The 24,437-nt window shown below is 34.1% G+C and overlaps 1 protein-coding gene across 12 annotated transcripts in view; it reads left to right on the plus strand.

Moving 5' to 3' along the window:
• Positions 1–24,437, plus strand: part of CCDC178 (coiled-coil domain containing 178) — a 477,106-nt gene that overhangs the window by 67,595 nt on the left and 385,074 nt on the right. For 10 of the 12 annotated variants that reach the window (XR_013165210.1, XM_077135675.1, XM_077135679.1 and 7 more), the window contains 3 exons: positions 7,671–7,693; positions 15,930–16,021; positions 18,586–18,786. Coding sequence is in view for 11 of the 12 variants with exons in the window: in XM_077135675.1 (XP_076991790.1) it covers positions 7,671–7,693; positions 15,930–16,021; positions 18,586–18,786 (316 nt within the window). In the remaining variant the exon portion in view is untranslated. The remainder of the gene's footprint in view (positions 1–7,670; positions 7,694–15,929; positions 16,022–18,585; positions 18,787–24,437) is intronic. The other 2 variants (XM_077135680.1, XM_077135684.1) reach the window with 2 other exon arrangements.

A 24,437-nucleotide genomic window follows, 5' to 3' on the forward strand; every position in this document is an offset into this window, starting at 1 on the left:
CCTCCAGCTATGTCCTATTCTCACTCTACTCTCATTTTCAGTGACCCCATTTCAAATTATAGCAGTTACACACTTCTGTATACTTCTTTTTTGTTTGTTTATAATATTTTTATTGAGATATAATTCACATACTTTATAATTCACCCATTTAAAGTGTACATTTATTGTTTTTTAATATTATCACAGGGCTAGGCAACTATTACCACAATCTACTTTTAGACCATTTATATTCCCTTCTCCCCGAAAGGAAACCCTGTACTATTAGCAGACATTCTATTTACCCCACCCTCCCCCTCACACTACATACTTCTTAAATGAAACTGTTCCCAGCTCAGATTTCACTTTTCTTACCTAAAACTCATTTATCTAATGTCTATTAGATATCTTTTTATAGATACCCTAGCACTTCAAATTCAAGATATACAAAATTGAGCTAATCATTTCTTCCTCCTGTGCCTCCAGATTCAGTGAGTAGCATGGTATTCATGCAGTAACATAAGGCAGAACCTTGATTAACCATATTGTTTCCTCATTTTTTTTCACCTTTTATATATGATTGCAAATTTGCTTTGTTTTCACTTCTGGGATATGTCTCAAATCCAAACATTTCTTTCTACTGTACTGTACTATCCTGATTCAGGTCCTTCTCATTCTTGTTTGGACTACTGTAACAGCTCTTTAACTGGCTCCTTCTCCTCTAGTTATTTTGTCCTCGCATCTATCCCCCCCAAAATAAGTCATACACCTTTTCTTTCTTAATATAATATTGTCTGTTATCTGCTTAAAACATTCTACTGAATCTCTTTTGTGTCAATGATTAATTGAAAATCCTTGGCATGGAGTAAAAGGCCCTTTATAAAACAATACTTAGTCTTAAGCTTCATGTCCCTTCATGAACAATGCACTAGATTTGATTAAATCTCTTACCTCTGGGCCTTAACCCATACAGTTCCTCTGTTTTATCTATTTGGGCTTCATGTCATCCTTGAAAGTGAGCCTTGCACTCCAAAATTAGGTTAGCTAGCCTTTCTTGAAATCTCATATGACATTTTACTGACCAACACTGTAACAATCAGCCCTTTGTATTGTAGTTGTTTGTTTATGTTTCTTGGTTCCACAAGATCATAAGATCTTGTCAGTCAGTGTCTATATAGATAATCTGCAACTAACCATTGCCAGAACTTGGTACATAATAGGCATTAAATAAATATTCTTAAAGTATGCATATTATTTGAAAAGTGTTGTCTATATCTTGAAGATTATTTGGACCTTAGACTAAGAAAACTATAAGAAATTCCAAAGTGATTGTAAATTCAAGCGTTTGAGTATTCTTTTTTTAAAACTGTTTTTTACTGTATAGTATGACATATATACAAAGCAAAGAAATAAAAAAGCAATAGTTTTCAAAGCACTCTTCAACAAGTGGTTACACGACAGATCCCAGAGATTGTCATGGGCTACCATATGATCCTCTCATATTTTTCCTTCTAGCTGCTCCAGAATATAGGAGGCTAGAGGGCTTAAATATTAATTTTATTATCACAGTTGATTTTTTCCTTTTTTTGTAAAAAATGACATGTACAAAAAAGCTATAAATTTCAAAGCACAATGCCACAATGAGTTGTAGAACGTATTTCAGATTTTGACATGGGTTACAATTTCATAATTTTAGGTTTTTACTTCTAGCTGCACTAAAATACCGGAGATTAAAGGAGGTATCAATTTAATGATTCAACATTCATATTCATTTGTTAAATCCTGTATTAGTTAGGGCTCTCTAGAGAAACAGAATCAACAGGAAGTATTTGTAAATATAAAATTTATGAAAGTGTCTCACGTAACTGTGAGGATGTAGAGTCCAAAATCTATAGGGCAGACTGTGAAGATGACAATTCTGAGGGAGGGTCTGGAGGAACTCCACAGGAGAGGCTTACTGGCCAAAGCAGGAAGAGAGCCTGTCTCTTGTGAATCCTCCCCAAAAGGTGTCCAGTGATTAGATTAAGCATCACTCATTGCAGAAGACACTCCCCTTGGCTGATTACAAATGGAATCAGCTGTGGATGCAGCCAGTGTGATCATGATTTAATTCTGTGAAATGCCCTCATCAAAACAGACAGGCCAGCACTTGCCCAACCGGACAAATAGGTACCACCACCTGGCCAAGTTGGCACATGAACCTGACCATGACAAATCTTATCTTCTATTTATAACTCCACCATCACCTTTGATCTTTCCATACCTCTCTTTAAGGTTGTTTGGGCTATGGCAATTCTAAATTTTTATATTGGAAGGTTCTGTCACTATATGGGGTAGGGAGATGGAGCTATCTGATATTCTCAGCTATCTCTGGAGAGGCTGAGCTAGGTTTCAGGACTTATCTGGACCAGGGACCCATCTGGAGTTTGTAGGTTTCTGAAAAGTTACTTTAGTGCATGGAACCCTTGTGAAATTGTACATATTGCCCTAGGTGTCCTTCAGGATTGGCTAGAGTGGTCCTGGTTGGGGGTTGGTAGGTTGTGATATGTAGCAAGGTCTACCTGAAGCTTGCATAAAAGCAACCTCCAGAGTAGCTTCTCGAATCTATTTGAACTCTTTCTGCCGCTGATACTTTATTAATTATACTTCTTTTCCCCCTTTTAGTCAGGATGAAATTGTTGATCCCTTGATACCAGGTCTGGATTCATCCCTAGGATTCCTCTCCCCCATCGCCAGGGGGACTCTCACCCATGGAAGGCATGGCCCATGTGGGGTGGGGGGCAATGATTTCACTTGCAGAGTTGGGCTTAGAGAGACTGAGGCCATATCTGAGCAACAAAGAAGTCCTCCAGAAGTAACTCTTAGGCATATCTATAGGTAGTCCAAGCTTCTCTGCTACCTACATAAGCTTCACAAGAGTAAGCCTCATGATCAAGGGCATGGCCTATTGATTTGGGTGTTCCTAAAAAAGGGTGTTCAAAATCCTTTGATGCAGTATCAGAGGATTTCCTGATAGTATGGTTTAATAGGTCCACATTCTTTCTCCCCTCCCTCAGGGGACTTTGCCAATACTTTTTGATTATCTGCTTAATATACTCAAGGATTTTTCCAGGCATTACAATAATCTATACAGGATTAGAGGACCTCTTTCTTATTCTGTGCTTCCTGTGGGGTTTGAGTATTCTTTTTTGGGGGGGGGGTTTGAATATTCTTTACAGATGAAAGTATGTCACAGTTTTGGGAAAGAATATTAAATATGATATCCCATCTCCATAGATGTTTTAGGATACAAAAGGAGATTACAAACATGAAGTTATTTTTTTCTTAATTTTTATAGTAGAAAATAGGGGGCTTTATAAACACTTTCTTTTTCCCAAAGATAGTATTTTTAATACTGTAACTTAGGGGATAATTTCCAATAAAAACATAGAGCAAGGTCAAGATGGTGGCACAGGGAGGTGTGGAATTTAATTAGTCCTGTAGAACAGCTAGTAAATAGCCAGAACTGTCTGGAACAACTGTTTGGGGGATAACCATGACTGGACACACATCATACACAATCTGGAATTGGTGGAAGGACTGAGATCACAGAGTAGAACTGTAAATAAAACCCCAAATCTGTGGAGGCAAGTGCGACTCTCCCACTGGCATGGCAGGCTGTGTTGGAGATACATCCCCATGGGACAAAGAAGCAGTCTCTACTAGCAGCAATGGAAGGTATCTCAACTAAGCTCCAACTGCCGTTTTAATGAACAAATTTGGACCTCTGAATATAAGTGTTTATTATAAATGTGTACATTTGAGTCTAAAACATAAGGCAATACCAAGATGCTGGAAATCTACTGTAAGTAAGTGTGTATGTTAAAAAAAATTGCAAGTCGCTGTACATTTACTCATTATGAACCAAGAAATCTAATTGCTGTGGTATTCTGGAAACCAAGTTTCTTATTAAATATGAATTTGATTTTTGATTGGTATTACTTTCAATTTATGGAAACTTTTAGAGAATAGAAATCTTTAAATATTAAATCTTTCCTTTTAGGGAACATGACATCTCTCTCTGTTCTGTGTAAATTACTCAATATATATTTTTGGTTCTCATTTTAAAGATCTCTCATATTCTTGTTTATTGCTAAAGATTGGTGATGGATATACCTTATTATGTTTTTTGAGTTTTGCTTGTATGTAAACTATTTAATTTATATCTAATAGATTTTATTTGACTATTTTGATTGACTATATTAAAAATATCACATTATCTACAAATAATATCTTCCTTTATTAACTTAACACTTGCAGTGTTGTCTTGTTACTTTGGCTTGGAATTTCAAAACAAAATTTAATGTACAGTGATGAGAACAACTTCCTTCGTCAGTTATTATGCTCCTTATTCTAATATTGAAGAGCTAAGTATTGCTTATGCGTTCTCCCATTGATATTTTTATGAAGATCTGGAAATCTTATATTTCAGGCAATGTAGGTGTTTTCCCAGCAGGAATAGGAGCTTGTTTTTTTATATATGTTAGTTTAAATATATAACTAGATTTGTTTTGTTATTAACTTTATACATATTTTCTATATAAATATGTATTGATTTCATCTTCCTTTTTTTCCTACTTCTTCTCGTTCCTTTTTTTGGAGGGGAGGTACTTGATCAGTTTTATTGTCTGCATTTCAAATGCAGGCTGTTATAGCTTGAGTTGTCTAGCCTCCATTGGAAATGGGTCCTTAAATTAAAATAAATTAAGGTGGAAATTATGTTTCTCTCTTCCATTTCTTTCAATATTCCTCAATTCTTCCTCTCAGCTTCTATCAGGGCAGTGAGGATGTTTGCTCTCTGATATTTTAAGTGTTACATTTTAGTCTGAAAATTTGATTTAAGTCCTTTCTGCTTGGTTTGAAGTTTGACTAAAACTAAAAACCAATAAGGAGCATTTATAATGATATGATCAAAGAGTATGATTGGGCTTATAGGGAAGAAATGTAATTCTATGGCATCTTTTCTACATCCCTTGCAAGGAGATTATTCTGACAGTCAAGGTCAAATGGGCAATTTTCTCTCACATTCCATGATTTGATTTAAATTGTAAATTATATTAGCCTATTTTATATTTAGATAATGATGTTCTTTCACTAAATTATAGCTTTCACTTTTTTATTATTATAGAGAAAAGAGATATACTCCTTGACTTTATTATTTCATTCATTTTGTTTCCTTCCACTATTTCTGTTATATTTGAAGTAAATTTCCTCATTTTCCATATTCTATTTTTTTCTTCAAGTATTTATATACTCTTCATTTTCCTTTGTGTTCATAAATGAAGCACCAGACTGATGACTGGTTGCTAGCATACTTTGTTTTTTTGCTTTTTTTGCGTGTGTGTGTGGGGTGGGGGGTGTGGGATGTGTATATTTGGCAGGTGCCGCAATCTGTTTACATTCAAGGCTTTTACCCAGTAAAAAGAAAATATTACTGGAGCTCTTTGTAAGTAGGAAGTAGTATGTTCAGTTAAGACATTGGGGGCCCATACTTTTGCCTAAATAAGCTCATTTGAATTTGTAGCACCTGAGAATATGTCCCTATTTGATGAATCTGCCTTTCTTTTCCCTCACCCACCTGTTTAGTCCCATTGTTACTGGGCTCTGTTTTGTTTCCATCTTTAGCATTGTTTAGGTACACCGTCTAGGTACACTCAATGTACTTAGAAAACTGTTCTTATGGCAGTGACTAAAAGGCAATTTCTTAGCTATGTGTTTTGCATTCTGGGGAAGAATAGCAGGAAGATTGGCCCATCTCATCCATAGACAGCTTTCAGGTATTTACTTTAATTATCACCTGTTTATTCTGTACTTTGGGAATTTCTTATAAGCTCCATAGAGAATGCATTCTGCTAGTCTGAAATGGTCTCTAATGGTGATTGAATCACACTCTTTACAAAACACATGTTCTGGTCCCTATACCTAGACCTATGGGTGTGAACCTTGTTGTGATTAGGGCATCTGATGATGTCATTAGTTAAAGTATGACCACACTGAATTCAAGTTGGCTTAAGCCTTATAAGCAATGATACCAATATGACTGAAGCCTTATAAGCAAAGGAAATTAAATGCAAAAGGAAAAGTCTCAGGGAGCAGACAGAATATGAAAGTTAACAGAACCTGGAATAGAAAAGGGAAGATGCTGCCTATGTACATTACCATGTGATGCAAAAGACAAGAAACTCCAAGGATTGCCAGTCAGCCAGGAGATACTAACAATCTCCAATTTATCTGTTCTGAGTTGTACTTTTATTTCCCCTTTGGCTCTGTTTTCACAACCAGTCTAATTTGATCACTTTATAAGAATTCTAAGAATTCTTATAAAATATGTGTTCAAATGATTTTGAGTGTGTGTTTGTGTGTATACATGTATACACACATGCACATTATTTGTCCAGTACCTTAGTTTGGTAGGATTTGGAGATGAAAGGGATTTAATTATATGCTCAATTTAACATCTTAAATTGGGCTTATCTTTGAAACATACGGTATTCTGATTGTGTAGACCTTACTTTTGGTAATTATGCCCATCTTACAGCCTAAGTTACCATGAGACTATATCTGTAGAGCCAAGAATTTTGTAGTGCATGTTCTCATTGGCTAGCTGCCAGAATGCAATATACCAGAAATGAAATGGCTTTTAAAAAGGGGAATTTAATAAATTGCTAATTTACAGTTCTAAGGCTGAGAAAATGTCTCAATTAAAATAAGTCTATAGAAATGTCCAGTCAAAGGCATCCAGGGAAAAATACCTTGGTTCAGGAAGGCCAATGAAGTTCAGAGTTTCTCTTTCAAGTGGAAAGGCACATGGTCAGGATTTCTCTTTCATCTGGAAGGGCACATGGTGAACATGGTGTCAACTGCTAGCTTCCTCTCCTGGCTTTCTGTTTCATGAAGCTCCCCAGGAGGCATTTTCCTTCTTCATCTCCAAAGGTCCCTGGCTGGTGAACTCTACTTCTCATGTCTATGTTAGTCTGCTCTGCTCTCTCTGAATCTCCAGCTTTCTCCAAAATGTTTCCCCTTTTATAGGATTCCCATAAGTTTATGTCTCCAAATGGGTGTAGTCATGTCATCACCTAATCCAGTTTAACAACCACTCTTAATTGAGTCACATATCCAGGGAGATGATCTAAATACAGTTTCAAACATACAATACTAAATAGCAATTAGAAGAAGCGACTACCTTTCCAAAATGGGATTAGGATTAAAACATGGCTTTTCTAGGGTACATACATCCTTTCAAACCAGCACAGTGCATAAGGGGGATAATACTAGGGAAAATATTTGTTTAATATTTTATTTATCACTCTTTGGTAATATTTAAAATTCATTGGGATGTCATATACTTCAGATTATGTGAAAATTCTTTTGGGTTATAATGGTTGGTGAACTGGCCATTAATGAAGAAGGAATAAGATTTAGAAACACATAGATTAAGGAGGAAAACAATTAGATGGATGTAATTATAAAGGGAGAGGAATAAGTAGGTAAATATATACTGTTTTGGGAAACAAAATAGAGTTTTATTTGACAGACATATAGTATGATATGTGCGGTACTGATGATTTTATTAGTGAGTTTGGGTGAAAGTTAAGTTTACCTACTTTTAATGTTATATAAAAATTAACTTTTACTGCAATCTTTTATTTTGACAGTTTGGAACTGCATTTGAAAAATGGTAAGAACATTTCATGCTTTCATTGTTTATTGTTTTCATGTTGAAATTATTGATAATTAATCTGCTGTAGGACAGTTTTCCTTCAAAAAGAACAGAAGATTGAAAGCAAGATTTTTTACATCAGATATTAAATTATATTTTTTGAATATAAGAATTAGAATATCATCCAAAATGGCAGAAACATCAACCCCAGGTTTCCTTTGACAGGAATTCTGATATATAGAAGTATCACGTTATATTCAATATATACAGTTTTCAACAAAAAAAAATTATGAGGCATGCAAACGAAAGAAATTATGGCCCAGTCACATAAATAAATGTTCCAAAAAATATAGAAAACAAAGGCAAAATGGAAGAAGTCCTTCCTTATCAATAATTGCTTTAAATAAAAATGGATTAACCTCTATAATTAAATCTAAGAGTGGCAGAAAGGAAAAATGACATAACCCAAGTTTACGCTGTCTTCCAGAGACTCACTTTAATCCTTACAGACAACTAGTTTGAAAGTGAAAGGATGGAAAAGATATTCTAGGCAAATAGTAACCAAAAAAATAGCTGGGGTGGCTATACAAATTTCATACAAACTTTGAGATGATAACTGTAATAAGAGAAAAATAAAGGTATTCTAGGTTGATGAAATGGTCATTTCTTCAAGATAATATAACAATTATTGGCATTTTATTCACCATAATTGAAGAAAGAAATAGAGAGTTTACAATGATATTTGGAAATGTCATTATTACACTTTCCATAATGGAAGTAAATTAAAAAGGAGGTAAAAAAAAAGAGAGAGAGAGAAAGACAGAAGACTTAGCAATATAAACAAATAGACCTAACTGACTAATATAGAACATTGTACCCTACAGCCAAATGCACATTCTCCTGTACACATGAATCATCTTTATGATAGGCCAGACCACAAAATAAATCTCATTAAAATTAAATAAATTGAAATCATGTCATGATCTACTCTAAGCCAAAGGAATCAAACTAAAAGGAAAATTGGAAAAGAGAGAAAATTAGATTGTTCATAGATATGTAGAAATTAAACAACACATTCTTACACATCCAAAGGCTCAAATAATAAGTTACAAATGAAATTAGAAAATAGTTCTGGACAAATGAAAAGAATAGCACAACACATCATAACTCAGGAGATGCAATGAAAGCTTTAGAGTAAAATTCATACCTATATACATTAGCATTTAAAAAGTAGAATGATCTCAAATTCATACCTTAAGGAACTAGAAACATGAGTAAGATAAACCAAAAGCTAGAAGAATTAAGGAAATAATAAAGATCAGAGCAGAGATTAATGAAATAAGGAATAGAAAAAGAATAGAGAGTATCAGTGTAACAAAAAGTTGGTTCTTTGAAAGGGGTCAACAAAATTGACAAACTTTTAACTAGACTGATTAAGAAAAAGAGAGAAGAAACAAATAACTAAAATCAGAAATGAAAAGGGGACATTACTATAAATGTCCCATAACTAAAAAGGATTTAAGAGACAACTATCAGCAACAATACAACAAATTACATATCTTAGATGAAATGGACAAATTCCTAGAAATGCAAAAACTGCCTAAGCTGACTCAGTTTAGAAACTGAGAAACAGGAAATCTAGGAACAGACATTTAGCAGGTAAAGAGTGAATAAGTAATAAAAAAAAAAAACAACAACAAAGAATAGCCTGGGACAGGATGATTCCACTGGTGAATTCTACCAAACATAAAAAACAAAGCAAAACAAAAAACATCAATCCTTAAATACTTAAAAAAAAATAGAAGAAAAGGGAAATACTTCATAATTCATCGTATGAGTCCAAGATTCCAAAATTGCCCTGATACCAAAGTCAGATAAAGAGATCTCAAGGAAAGAAAACTATTGACCAATATCCCTTATGAATACAATCAAAAATCTTCAACAAGAGATGGCATAATCTAGGAATGCCTAGAGTGTATAATAATAGTGACTAAATGTACAAATTTTAAAAATGTTTTTGCATGAGGAAGAACAAAGGAATGTCATTACTGCAGGGTGCTGAAAATAAATGGTAATTAATATTTTAAAATTTCAATTTATGTGTGAGACTAAAGCAAAAATTGTTTATTTGGTACAAAATTTATATTTTGACTAGTGCATTTCCTAATATAACTTACGCAGATAGCTTGATTGAACACCATAAGTACTTGGAACATTGGGTAGGACATGACATTTTGTTGGTTTGTCCAGAGTGATGCCCTGATAATCCCAGAGTGATCTGATCAGTGAGTGGACAAGTATTTGCCAAGTCCTCTTTGGGGAATGGTGAGAATGGAGAGAAATTCAACTTCCCCAACTTGAATTCTTGATATTCTCACAAGCAGTGTGGACAACCAAAGCTATAGGCTGACCCCAGTCTTGGGGTTTGTTCATATGAAACTTAATCACACAAAGCATAGGTCAAGCCTACTTAAAATTAGGCCTGAGAGTCACCCCAAGAGAACCTCTTTTGTTGCTCAGATATGGCCTCTCTCTCCAGCCAACACAACAAGCAAACTCACCACCCTCCCCCTGTCTAAGTGGGATATGACTCCCAGGGGTGTGGACCTTCCTGGCAATGTGGGACAGAAATCCTAGAATGAGCTGAGACTCAGCATCAATGGATTGAGAAAACCTTCTCGACCAAAAGGGGGAAGAGTAAAGTGAGACAAAGTGTCAATGGCTGAGAAATTCCAGAGTCGAGAGTTTATCCTGGAGGTTATTCTTACGCATAAAGTAGATATCACCTTGTTATTCAAGATGTAATGGAGAGGCTGGAGGGAACTGCCTGAAAATGTAGAGCTGTGTTCCAGTAGCCATGTTTCTTGATGATGACTGAATAATGATATAGCTTTCACAGTGTGACTGTGTGATTGTGAAAATCTTGTGTCTGATGCTCCTTTCATCTACCTTGTCAACAGATGAGTAGAACATATGAAATAAAAATAAATAATGGGGGAGCAAATGTTAAAATAAATTTAGTTTGAAATGCTAGTGATCAATGAAAGCGAGGGGTAAGGGGTATGGTATGTATGATCTTTTTTTTTCTGTTGTCTTTTTATTTCTTTTTCTGAATTGATGCAAATGTTCTAGAAATGATGAATATAAAACTATGTGATGATATTGTGAATTACTGATTATATATGTAGAACGGAATGATCATGTTAATGTTTTTGTTCGTTTGTTGTTAATTTTTTTAATTAATAAATAAATTTAAAAAAAACTTCAACAAAGTGCTAGTAACTTGAATCCAGTGATGTAATAAAATGATTATATACCACAACTAAATGGGATTTATCCCAGTAATGCAATGTTGGTTCAGCATATAAAAGTCTGTCAATATAATATAGCACATTAATAAAATGAAGCAAAAACCCCACATGATTTCTTAATTGATCCAGAAAAGCACTTGACAAAATCCAGCAACCTCTCATGATGAATGAACTTAAAATAATAGAAATGGAAGGAATCTACCTAAACATGATAAAGGATATTTATGAAAAATCTCTGGTGACCCTATACTTTATGGTAAAGACTGAAAAATTTCCACCTAAGGTTGGGAACAAGAGAAGGATGGCTACTTTTGCCACTTCTCTTCAACATTGTTGAGGAAATGTTAGAACAATTAGGAAAACAAAAGTATATTACCTTTATTGACCTATGACATGATATAATATATAGAAAATTCTGAAGAATGCATCCCTTCCGCCCCCACAGAAACTATTGGAGATAATCCAACACAATCAAATTGCAAAAATCAAGATCAGCATGCAAAAGTCAGTTGTATTTGTATATACTGGAAATGAACAAGTCAAATATTAAATTAAGAAAACAATTTCCATTTGCAATAGCATCAAAGAGAAAAGAAATTCTTTTACTAAAGAAGTATGAGACTTTTACGCTGAAATCTATTACACATTGCTGAATGCAATTAAAGAGACCTAAATAAGTGGGAAGATAACCTATATTGTTGGATTGGAAGACCTAATATTGTTAAAAGCAATACTGCCTAGAGTGATACATAGATTCTATACAAACTTTATCAAAATCCCAATGCCTTTCTGTCATAAATAGAAAAGCTTATCATAAAATTCACATGAAATTGCAAGGGACCCTAAATACAAAAGTAATAATACAAATGAAAAACAAGCAATAACAGCAACAAAAACAAAGTTGAAAGACTCACACTTCCTTATATCATAGATGGAAGGTTCACACTTCCTTATATCAAAATTTAAAAAAATGTTACAGTTATCATAAGAATGTGCTACTAACATCAGGATAAAAATATAAAGTAATGAAATTGACTCTTCAGAAATAACCCATATATCTATGATCAACTGATTTTTGGCAAGGGTACCAAATTTGTTCAATGGTGTAACAAAAATCTCTTCAACAAAGGGTGCTCAGAAAACTGGATATCCTCATAACCAAAGAGTGAAGTTGGACTCTAATTTCACACCGGTATTTAATTAACAAAAGTTATTTCAAAATGTATTAAAAACTTTAGTGTAAGAACTAAAGCCAAAAACTCTTTGAAGAAAGCATAGAGGTAAATCTTTATGAACTTGGATTTGGAAATGTTTCATTAGATATGACACCAATATGCAAGCAACAAGAGGTACAGTTGATAAGTTGGAATTCATCAGAATTGAAACTATTTGTGCATCAAAGGACATGATCAAGAAAGTAAAAAAGGCAAACTACAGAATTGGAGAAAATTTCTAATTATAATCTGATATGGATATTTTACAACATGTAGAGAACACTTACAACCCTTCAAAAAGACAAACAGCCCAATTTTAAAAACTGGCAAAGGACTTGAATGGACTTTTCTCCAAAGATGACATGCAAATAGCCACCAGCACATGAAAAGATGCTTTAATATCATTAATCATTAGAGAAATGCAAATCATATCCACTGTTCTAGTTTGAAAGCCACCAGAATGCAATATACCTGAAATGTAACAGCTTTTAAAAAGGGGAATTTATTAAGTTGCAAGTTCACGGTTCTAAGGCTGTGAAAATGTCCAAATTAAGGCAAGATGAAAATGTGCAATTTAAGGCATCAAGGGAAAGATACCTTGGTTCAAGAAGGCTGATGACATTCAGGATTTCTGTCTCAGATGGAAAGGCACATGGCGAGATTCGCTAACTTTCTTTTCAATGGCTTCCTGGGGCTCTGTCCATTCCATTGGCTCTGTCAGTTCTGGTGGCTCTTGTGGCTCTAAAGCTTTTTCCAAAATGGTTCCCTTGTAAAGGCCTCCAGTAAGCAACCCCACCTTGAATGGGTGGAGATACATCTCCATGGAAACCATCTAATCCAAAGTTAACCACCCACAATTGGGTGGTTCATATCTCCATGGAAACAATAAAAAAGATTCCACTCAGTAGTACTGAATGAGGATTAGAGGACATGGCTTTTCTGGGGTACACAATAGGTTCAAACCAGCATACCCACAATGAGATACACTTTACAACTACTAGGATAACTATAATAAAAAAGATGGACAATAACCATTGTTGGTGAGAATGTTGAGAAATTGGAACCCTTGTACATTGCTGGTGAGAATGTAAAGTGATTCAGCCATCACGGAAAATGGTTTGATAGTTACTCAAAAAGGTACCATCTATTTACCAGAGACTCAGCTCCTCAACTCCTATGTGTATACCCAAACAATTGAAAATTGTTCTTCAAACCAAAACTTGTATGTGAATGTTCATTGCATCAATATTCATAAAAGCCAAAAGGTGGAAATAACACAAATGCCCATCAACTAATGAATACATAAACTAAAAGTGATAAATTCATATAATGGAATAATTTACAGTCACAAAAGGGGGTGAAATACTGATGCATTCTACTTCATGGACATACTTCAGAAACATTAGGCTAAGCGAAAGAAGCCAGACACCAAGGTCGCATCTTGTATGACGTTTATGTGAAATATCCAGAACAGATAAATATGTAGAGGCCAAAAGCAGATTCGTAGTTATGAGGATCTGGATTAGGTGACATGGAAAAAAGGAGAGATTATTTAATTGGCATGAGATTTCCCTTTTGGATGATGAAAATGTTTTGGAACTAGGTAGAGGTGATGTGTATACATTATGAATGCACTAATTTTGTACACTTTAAAGTTGTTAATTTTATATTATGTGAATTTTATCTTAGCAAAACTATAATAATTAAAAAAAATTTACTTGTTAAGAAATAACTTAATTTTAGAAGACAATGCACAAACACAGGCTTAATAATGTATAATAACTTACTGTATCATATAGTTTGTATTAAAAGTCAGTATAGTCAAGAAGATATACAAAATGATCAAGATAGCACATGAAAAGATGCTCAACATCATTAGTTATCAGGGAAATGTAAGTCAAAACCACAGTGAGGGTAGTGCAATGATGGCTCAGTGGCAGAATTCTCACCTGCCATGCTGGAGACCCAGGTTTGATTCCCAGAGCCTGCCCATTCAACAGAAAAAACAAACAAACAAAAAAAACCCACAGTGAGATACCATTTCATGACCATTAGAATGTCTGCTATTTAAAAAAATGGAAAATGACACATGTTGGAGAGGATGCATAGAAATAGGAACATTCATTTATTGCTTGTCACAATGTAAAATGGTATGGCTGCTGTGGAAAACAGTTTGGCAGTTCCCCAGAAAGCTAAGTATAGAACTAACATATACCTGGCAATCAATCCCACTGCTATGTACATACCGAAAAGAATTGAAAGCAGGAACTACTCAAACAGATGTTTGCACACCATTGTTTATAGCAGCAATATTCACAATTGCCAAAAGATGGAGCAATCAAAGTGTACATCATTTGGTGAATGGATAAATAAGATAAGGTATATACAGTCAATGGAATATTACTCAGCTGTTAAAAGGAGTGAAATCCTGATCCATGCAACTACATGGATGAACCTAGAAGGCATCGTGTGGCATGAAATAATCCAGACACAATAAAACAAATATTATATGACCTTGCTGATTTGAAACAACTAGAATAAGCAAAGTTATAGAGTTAGAAGCTAGAATATAGGCTATCGGGTCAGAATGGGGATAGAGAATGGGAAGTTAAGGCTTAAATGAGCAAGGTTCCCTGGGGTGAAGGGAAACAAGTCAAATTAGCAACATAATTACTTATATTATGCTGGGGCAATTTAACTGCTTTTTATAAGCAAACAGAGGGAAAATGTATCACATTATTCAACAAATACATTTTTTTAATGAAAATTAAAAATAATGGGAAAAATGTAATGAAAATTTCCCTGACCTCAGAATTGGTAGGCATTCCTAAATAAATTGTGGACACCAATAAATAAGATTGAACTCTATGTAGCCAATAGAAATGTGTAATAGTATTCACGTATGAAGAAAACAATGTTATGTGATTAATGCAAAATTACAGGACTCTTAATTTTATAAAATTTAAAATATCACTAAAACATATATTCTATATTATCTCTGAAAATAAATGGCTATCAATTGTCATTATTTTTATGATTTTTGGAATATTCAACTTTCTTGCATTAATTTATAATAATTCTATAGTAAGAAAAATGTAATGATTTTATTAAAATTGAAAAGAAAACTTTGCTTTGATATTGATAAAGATTTGCCCATAACGTCTATAATAATGCAACCTTATTAAATATAATATAGAACAGTCTAGGATTCTAGAATAGGACCAGAGAAATACCAATAATGAAAATATCTCCTATTCAACAGATACAACTTGAGCTAGAAAAAAAAACTTTTAGAAAACAGATAACATTTTGAACATTTTCTTAAAAACCTATTGAAACCCTCATATTTAAAATAACATGTTTGCTCCTCATTTTATATTGGTTCCTCAGAAACTGCTAAACTAAAATCAGAGAATTCTCTGCTAGGAATGCAATTTCTTAAAAACAATAACAACAACAACAAAAACCAACTTTAACACCCCCTCAAAAAATTTCAAGTCATTTGTAATAAATTTTGTTTATATTATTATACCATTAAGTTTAAAACACATTGCCTACCTAAAATTTTGCGACATTAATCTCTATATAGTTGGATAAATACTTAAATATGTATAGTAAGTTTGACCATAAGCATTTAAAATCTAATGTAAGAACATCAACTAAATTTGTTATACTAATTTTAAGTATAGCTCACCTTTACTAATTGATTGCTTCTTTCACTTTATGCAGGAGCATAACTTCTTCCACAAAAGATCTGAAAGAAGATTGGAGCTCAAGTAGTATTTTATCAGTGAAAGAGGTCAAAACTGAAGAAGTGGAAGGTAAAGTTGTTCTATATACTTACTGCTAATTACCATTAAATAAATATAATTATATTTAGCTCATTGACTTTTCATTTAATTGATTTCTAATTTTCACAATAATTAAGTTTAGGATTTTTATAATTCTTGTGAATGTCTAATAGACAAAAGATCCCCCTATCATTTCATTTAACATTCATTTAACAAATATTAATTAATGACTATTATATACTAGATAAGGGTCTAAGTTCTGAGTATATAATGACCTCTGCCAAATTCTCAAGAGGCTAATTGCATTTCAGTGATGTCCAGTGGAACTTTCTGTAGTAATTGAAGTCTTATATTTCTGTGCTTTCTGATAGAATAGCTGCTACTCTAATAGAGTAGACATATAGCCGCTAAGTACTTGAAATATGGCTACTGCAAATGAGAAACTGAATTTTTAAATTTAACTTAAATTAACTACATTCTCATTTAAATGACAACATATAGTTTGTGACTACCATTTTGAACATTGCAGCTCTAGTTTATATAAAAATTGTCATTAATTTCATTGTCTTAATTTATAAAATGCACAATATCTTATATAATGGTATTAATTTTGTGTTAGCATTGCTTCAATATATTTGAATATATTCTTGGAATTATATTAAACACCTACAGCCCCTGGGATACAAAAACATTGCTAAATTCTGCGAGAGAAAGATGGCTAATAAACAAGATTTTTTTAAAAACACGAACTGTTATTTTGTTATTCAAGACCTGTCACTCATGGCAAGGCTCTGTTTTTAGTGTTTCTCTTTCTTAATATTTTTGTCTATAATGAGGATGAAACCTCAATCACTGCTTTTCAGGTTTTCATATGACAAATTCCAGAAGAAAAGGTAAATATATTGATAGACAACAATCACAGTTCAAAATAATCTTGATAATTGACAAACCGTTAAAAATGGCAATTATGTTTATTATAAATGTGTACGTTTGAGTCTAAAATATAAGGCATTACCAAGATGCTGGAAATCCACTGTAATTACGTGTGTATGTTCAAAAAAAATCGCAAGTGGCTGTTCATTTACTCATTATGAACCAAGAAATCTAATTGCTATGGTATTCTGGAAAAATATTAAGAAGGGGAAACATATTGAGAGAGAGTTAAATATAATGAATTAGAGGCACCACAAGTTTTACATACCTCCAGCATTTATTTCATAATCTCATTATAGGAATATTGTGAAAGACAATTTAGACAAACATAAACAACTTTCTTAAAATACATATATATCTAATCAGTAGTACTTTAAATATAAGAGGTCTTAATTTCTTCACTTATTTCAAATGAAATCTGCTTATAGAACTTAAGCTAATCATAAGTTCTCTAGAGAACACAATGTTCAAGAAAGTATATTTTCATGAAAATAAGATAATTTACAATGTAAAATGTGCAGGATGTGGTAGAATTTGGCAAAGAAATCAATAGACTCAAAGAGTACGCATAAAGGGCCAGGCTAGAGAAAGTTAATTTTTTATGTATTAAAATGGAGAAACCTATTTTAAAAGAGTTCTTTCTGGTAGACAGCATACTGAAATTCTGTGACAAGTCCACTGAGTTAGAAGTAGAGTCTGTGATTACTGAGATTGCATTGATAACCATTATGTAATACTGACTTCTAGCAGAAAACCACTGTCTTTAAAGTCCAAAAGCAAAGCAAAACATTCTATTATTTGGCTTTCTTCTTGAACCAGTTATACTATTTTTGCTCTTAGCCTCTTCCCTTTAAGTGGTCTTGCCTTTCTGGAAACTTTTTGCTTATATATTCTTGTCATGCCGTGTTTCAACAAAAGCCATGAATTATAAGAATCATAGGATGGGATCCCTATCAGTCTTGCCAACTGAGCTGTCTCTGGGGCCAAGCATATTGCCTAGAATATAATAGGAACTATACACATATCTTGCATAAATGAATGAATCCACGGCAATTATTTCATTAACATAAAACCATAAAATACCAGGAATCACACCTATCTCTCACAAAGGAGTTAATTTGTACTATAACTAAATAAATAGAATTTGGAAATGATAATGAGTACCTGGCAAGTCTAAGTAAAGAAGTTATCTGATAGGATTGAAGAATATAAAGTGTCTTGTTTCTAAGAATCATTTGAAAAATTTCAGTATTTATTTGATGAAATCATTATGATTTGATTTTCTGATAGAATAGGGGTAAACACAAGCATAATTTAAAAATAAAATTCTCTAATACAGTTAATACAGCTTGGAGATAGGACATATTTTTTTTTTCCCTGAAAGAAGTGAATATATTCATGAAGATGTTGGCTGAGAGTTAGCTGTTCTAATTATTTTATTAAATGTCCATTTAAAAATCTGTCTTCAAAGGTAATAATGTTATGATTATATTTTAATAAATAGTCTTTAAAACCTTATTTATTATATAAGGCATTTGTATCTGCCCAATATTTAATATTAAATATTTAAAATAATAAAGATACAACTAAGACCCATCATCTTACCATCCTGTTTAGAGACTGATTCATTAACAAATGTGAGTGTATCTTCATATTTTAAGATGAAAAGTGTCCAGAATTAAAGCAGGAAATGGAAACACTGCTGTCGGAGGCCATCCATCTGATTAAAAGTTTAGAAACTGACCGTGCAGAAGCTGAAGAAGCTTTAAAAAAACAAAGATTAAGAAGGAAAAAGGTTAACATGAAAATTGATTCTTGGTCAATCTGGAGACTCCAGAAACTCCCCTCAGCTGTACAGAAAGGTAATGATAAGGAATTTTCATATGCTATCTGATATGCTAGAGAGGCTGGATAATCACTTGCAGACCTAAATAAAATATTTTCTGTTAGGGTGATCATATTATTTAGCATTCAAACTAGGGCCCTTTATAGGTCTTCTTAATGATAATTCTGGGACCACAGACGTAAACTAGGACTTTAATGGGCAAGCCTGGGCCTGCTGTCATTTGGACTCTGTTCGAAATTATGTGGACTTTATGGTTCCCAACAGCCATGTAAACACTAGGCAGATTTTTCCTATAATAACTGCAGTTATTAGAAATTATCATAATAGTGTTTTAGAAATTGAAGATGACTGCCAGTTGGTGTCATTAGCTACATCATTAAATCTAGGAAATACAAGAGTTCCGAGTCATATTTTAAGAACCATATGCATCTGCTTTTGAAAATTTAACAGTAAATTTGCTTTGGGAAGTTCGAATATGGATGAAACTTAAAATTTTGTCAAGAGTCATGCAGATAACAAATGTTTGAGAAGGAAGCACCATCTTAAAGACCACAAATTGAGGAATCCATGTTGAACTACTAAGCAATCCAAAGGTACTGGGTTTTTTATTCTCCAAACCTGTACCTCACAAACATGTCTGATTGCCTGATTCTTCTTGAGGCTGGAAGGTTTTTTAATCTTTTCACTGGGCAGAAGTTTTTTTTTTTTTTTTGCATGGGCAGGCACTGGGAATGGGCAGAAGTTTTATTTCAAGAATCAGGATCTTCTCAAGTGGGTTATATTAGAATGCCCTTATAATATATCATTTAAACCAAGACACTTTTGAGGAACAAAAGGGGGTGCTATATATTATTGTTCTGGGACAATAGTCATTAATCCACATTATGTCAGACTGAACCTGTGTATACCCCTTGATTGAAATATTCTGTCTTCTAAAACTGTAGTCTCCAGAGTGGGATATACATATTCCAAGGGTTTGCAAAGAAATATTAGAACTTTTCATTTTAATTTTAAAATTTTCATTCTTTTGTAATTACAGTTTTGAATAGTGCTTTATAATGTGCATATTAATCCCAATGGCATAGCTGTGTAACTTGTAAATATATATATATATATATTTTAGTGTTTTAGAGACAGTTGATGCTATTATAGGGACAGTATAGGCTTCCTGGAGAATTCTGCATCCCAGGAGATTCTTAAGGTTTCCATCTAATTAATATTTACATCTTTAAGGAGACATCTGCAATTATCCTAATTGTTTGGCAGACACTTCTTTGTCATTAATAGTAGAAAAGTGAATATTGATGGCAAGCCTTATTTAATTTCTTTCTGATCAACTTGCATACAACCTCATATATCCTTTATAAGAGTATTTGGGTACTGGGTACATGGGTGGTTCAGTGGTAGAATGCTCACCTTCCATGTGGGAGACCAGGTTCAATTACCAGACCATGCACCTAAAAAAAAAAAAAAAAAAAGAGTATTTACATACTGTAGTTTGAATCCCAAATAGAACCCTACTTAAGGAGTTATTGAGATAAAATTAAATTGAAGTATGGGTGGTAACATCGTAGGTGCCTGTTCTAGTTTGCTAGCTGCTGGAATGCAATATATCAGAAACAGAATGGCTTTTAAAAAGGGGAATTTAATAAGTTGCTAGTTTACAGTTCTAAGGCTGAGAAAATGTCCCAATTAAAACAAGTCTATAGAAATATCCAATCTAAGGCATCCATCCAGGGAAAGATACGTTGGTTCAAGAAGGCCGATGAAGTTCAGGGTTTCTCTCTCAAGTGAGAAGGCACAAGGCGAACACAGTCAGAGCTTCTCTCTCAGCTGGAAGGGCACACGGCAAACATGGAGTCATCTGCTAGCTTTCTCTCCTGGCTTCTGGTTTCATTAAGCTCCCTGCGAGGCGTTTTCCTTCTTCATTTCTGAAGGTCACTGGCTCGTGGACTCTGCTTCATGGGGCTGCAGCATTCTCTGCTCTCTCTGAATCTCTATCATTCTCCAAAATTTTCCTCTTTTATAGGACTCCAGAAACTTATTAAGATCCACCCAAATGGGTGGAGACATGTCGTCACCTAATTCAGCTTAACAACCACTCTCGACTACATCATATCTCCAGGGAGATGATCTGATTATAGCTTCAAACATACAGTATTTAATAGGGATTATTCTGCCTTTATGAAATGGGATTTTGATTAAAACATGGCTTTTCTAGGGGATACACATCCTTTCAAACCAGCACAGTGCCTAATAAATGCACTTTGACAAAATTCTTGTCATTGGTGACACCATATTGCATGGGTTGCCTTTTATTCAATATTCTTGTAAGTTCTGTTTTAAAAACTACGCGTTATTTGTTTTTTTAAGTGGTCAATACATGCAATGACATTTAAGTTCATTATTACTATGTATTTTTAGCTCAAGCACCCTTTATTATAGCATTCCTGAAAGGTAGTAGACTTTCAGAATACACTGCTTTATATTGATAAAATTTAGGACATAACCTCTAAATTTTATAAATTAGTTTACAAAGTATAGAAGTATATATTTTCGTAGGCTTTAGGTTCTTGAATTCACTAATAATGTGCTAGGAAATTCTAATCTCCTTAATAAGTATTAACATTAAGTATGTTTGCTATGGGTTTAGTTAATTTTTATCAAGTTAATGAAGTAAGGAAATCTGCTTATTTTCCTTCTGGTTACTCCTCCAGATTCATTTCTTCCCCTTGTAACCTTATTTTATGGCCCAGGAGGCTGGTTCAAATGGACTACATTAAAGATCTCTTTTGTACTCTCTCTTCCTGCTGTGTTGAACCACCTGGCAAGAGACCATGGGGAGATAATGGAGAAGAGTAAGGTCAGGATATTTATACCCCTGGCTACCTCCCTCTTTACTTGGTGACCATAAGCTGACTGCAGCCCCCTCCTGAAAATTACAATCTATGGCATCTGTTATGCACCAATAATCTAACATGCTTTTTCTTAGAAAAGATAACCAGAAATAAATTTTCCATCATTAAAAGTGTGCATATAGGGTAGGCCATGGTGGCTCAGTGGCAGAGTTCTTGCCTGCCATGCTGGAGACCCAGGCTCAGTTGCCAGTGCCTGCCCATGAAAAATAAAATTGTGTATATAAACCTATAAATCATAAAATTGGATGACTCAGCAGTTTTCCCTTGGAAAATAAAAGGATACATATAAAAGGATACTATATTGGGCTCAAGCAGCATATGAAGGAACCAAAATACTAGTGACTCACATTTTCTCCTGGTATGCCCATTAAACCTGCTTCACAGATCCCCCCATGTTTCTTTTAACCTACAATTATGGCTCTAGGGGAAGATCCCTATGTTCATCTAATGGAAGAGGAAAAATGGCAGCCCTGTGTATGAATGGATTTGGATGGTGTATTGGCACAAATTGGAGAGCTGCTGCATTATGGTCTCAATATGGGAAGGATGAAGGCAAATCACTCCATTGGGCAGAACTTTAAACAGCCCCTGAGGTACATAGAAAAGTGGCAAAAGGGTTGATCTTTTGGCCATGGACCTGGGAGAAACATGAATGTAGACTGGTGAAAGGAAATCTGGGAAAGAATCTTGTGATTGGTCTTTCAGAAAGGAATAGGTATGAGGATATTTGTTTCCCATGGAAGTTCTTACCAGAGTGCATTTATTATGGAAGAAGATCTCAGTAATTAAATAAAATAGAATGTTAAATCTCATAATTTTTTTCATTTTATTTTGTCTTGTGAATCAGTTATTGCTACTGTAGCTTTTTGACACATCACCTTGGCATTCAATGGCTTGCAATCATGAGCATACGTTTTCACCCATGGGTCTGTGAGTTGCCTAGGAAAGCTCTTCAGGCTGCAGATCAAATGAGCTTGAATCGAGACTTGGTGTTAGGCTAAAGTCTGCTTCATTTGTCTCTTATCCTCTTCTTCTAGCAGCTTCCCTGGGACATGTTTTTCTCATAGCAAATGGCAAGAGTACAGAAGGATAAATAGAAACAGGATGCACCCCAAGGCATCATCTTGAATCTGGCATACTTTCACTGCTTCCCACATCATTTGGCCAAAATAAATAATGTGGCCAAATCAAGAATACAAATTATAAGGAAGTATCTCATCCTGAATGAGAAGAGAATGAGCAATAATAGGATTTAACAGATTTTGCTTCTGTGGACTCTCCCTGATACTTTTTTTTCATATGGTTTCTATATATTTTACAGTGATCTCATCTTCATCTGTTTCTGTTTTTAGTAAAAGTCCATTGATCCTTTGATAACTATTTTGCCTCTGTTATGATCCTAGAGATTTTACTTGTTCTAAGCCAGTTATCATACTAATTTCTTGGCTTGACTTTTAATTGTCATAAGTTTCAAGTTAGAGTTTTATTTTTATTTACTTGAAATCATTCCTTTTTTTTACCCAGGGCTTAGGTATTTGGTTTTCTATATATAAGCTTTTTGAGTCCAAGTTTGTGGTCTTTTGCTATAGCAGCCTGTGGTAGTTAGGTTCAGGTATCAACTTGGTAGTTAGGTTCAGGTGCCTAGTTCTGTTGCTGTGGACATGAGCCAATGGCATGTAAAGCTCATCTGTCACTGATTCATCTGTAGTTGGCTAGGAGGCGTGCTGCAGTGAATAATGTTTCATTTAATTGGCTGGTGCTTAAAGGAGAGAGCTCAACGTAGCACAGCCAAGCAGCTTAGCATACCTCGTCTCAGCTCTCACAGCTCAAACCAGGCCTTGGGAGATGCAGAAAGAAATTACCCCGGGGAAAGTTGTTGGAACCCAGAGACCTGGAGAGAAGGCCAGCAGAGATTGCCCTGTGCCTTCTGGGAAGAAAGAACCTGAGTTGATAGTTAGCTGTCTTTCCTCTGAAGAACTACATTCGTTTTTAACTAAATAAATCCCCTTTTATTAATCCATCTCTGGTGTGTTGCATTCTGGCAGCTTTGGCAGACTAAAGCACAGCCCTAGCAAACTAAGAATAAGTCCCAAATGATTTGCTGTCTAGTTGTTCATTATTTGAGTTGTTGAGAATCACATATTGAAATAGCAACTATGATTCAAACTATGAAATAAGAGAAGAAATCCATGATATCAAAATTATTTTATAAATTTTCTCAGCTTTTGCTCATGTATTTTGGTTTTTAGAAAGAATTTAAAATACCCTGACAAATTTTCAAGAAGAATAGAAATGCACAGAGGCCAAAATTTATGTTTAGAAATGGGAATTTGGGGAGATAAGTAGGCTTAAAGTTGTATTTACTCCTGAGTGAATTCTCCAACTCATGATGTCCTTAGGACTCCATTTTGATATATCTGTTGGGTACAAGAAACCAGAGATAAAGCTGTAAACTCACCCAAATTGACTAAATATAATATTAGACCATAACAGAAAGCTGAGAATCCAAAGATCTATACCTTCAATTTAAGAGTGAATGATAAATAAACCCACTCTTTCAAATGAGCATCAAAGAAGCTTGCTTGTTCCACTTTATCAATGGAGGAAAACAAAGAATGCTCCCTGAGCATACTTAACGTTGTGACTCTTGAATGGATTTGTTACTGAAATTCACACTGCCGGTGTACTCTGTAAAATATCATTTATGTGTTTCATTGCTTGATGTTAAAGCCAGCCATCTGGTAGAAGC

This window comes from Tamandua tetradactyla, chromosome 18, assembly GCF_023851605.1.
Source record: "Tamandua tetradactyla isolate mTamTet1 chromosome 18, mTamTet1.pri, whole genome shotgun sequence".
In the NCBI taxonomy this organism is placed as follows: domain Eukaryota; kingdom Metazoa; phylum Chordata; class Mammalia; order Pilosa; family Myrmecophagidae; genus Tamandua; species Tamandua tetradactyla.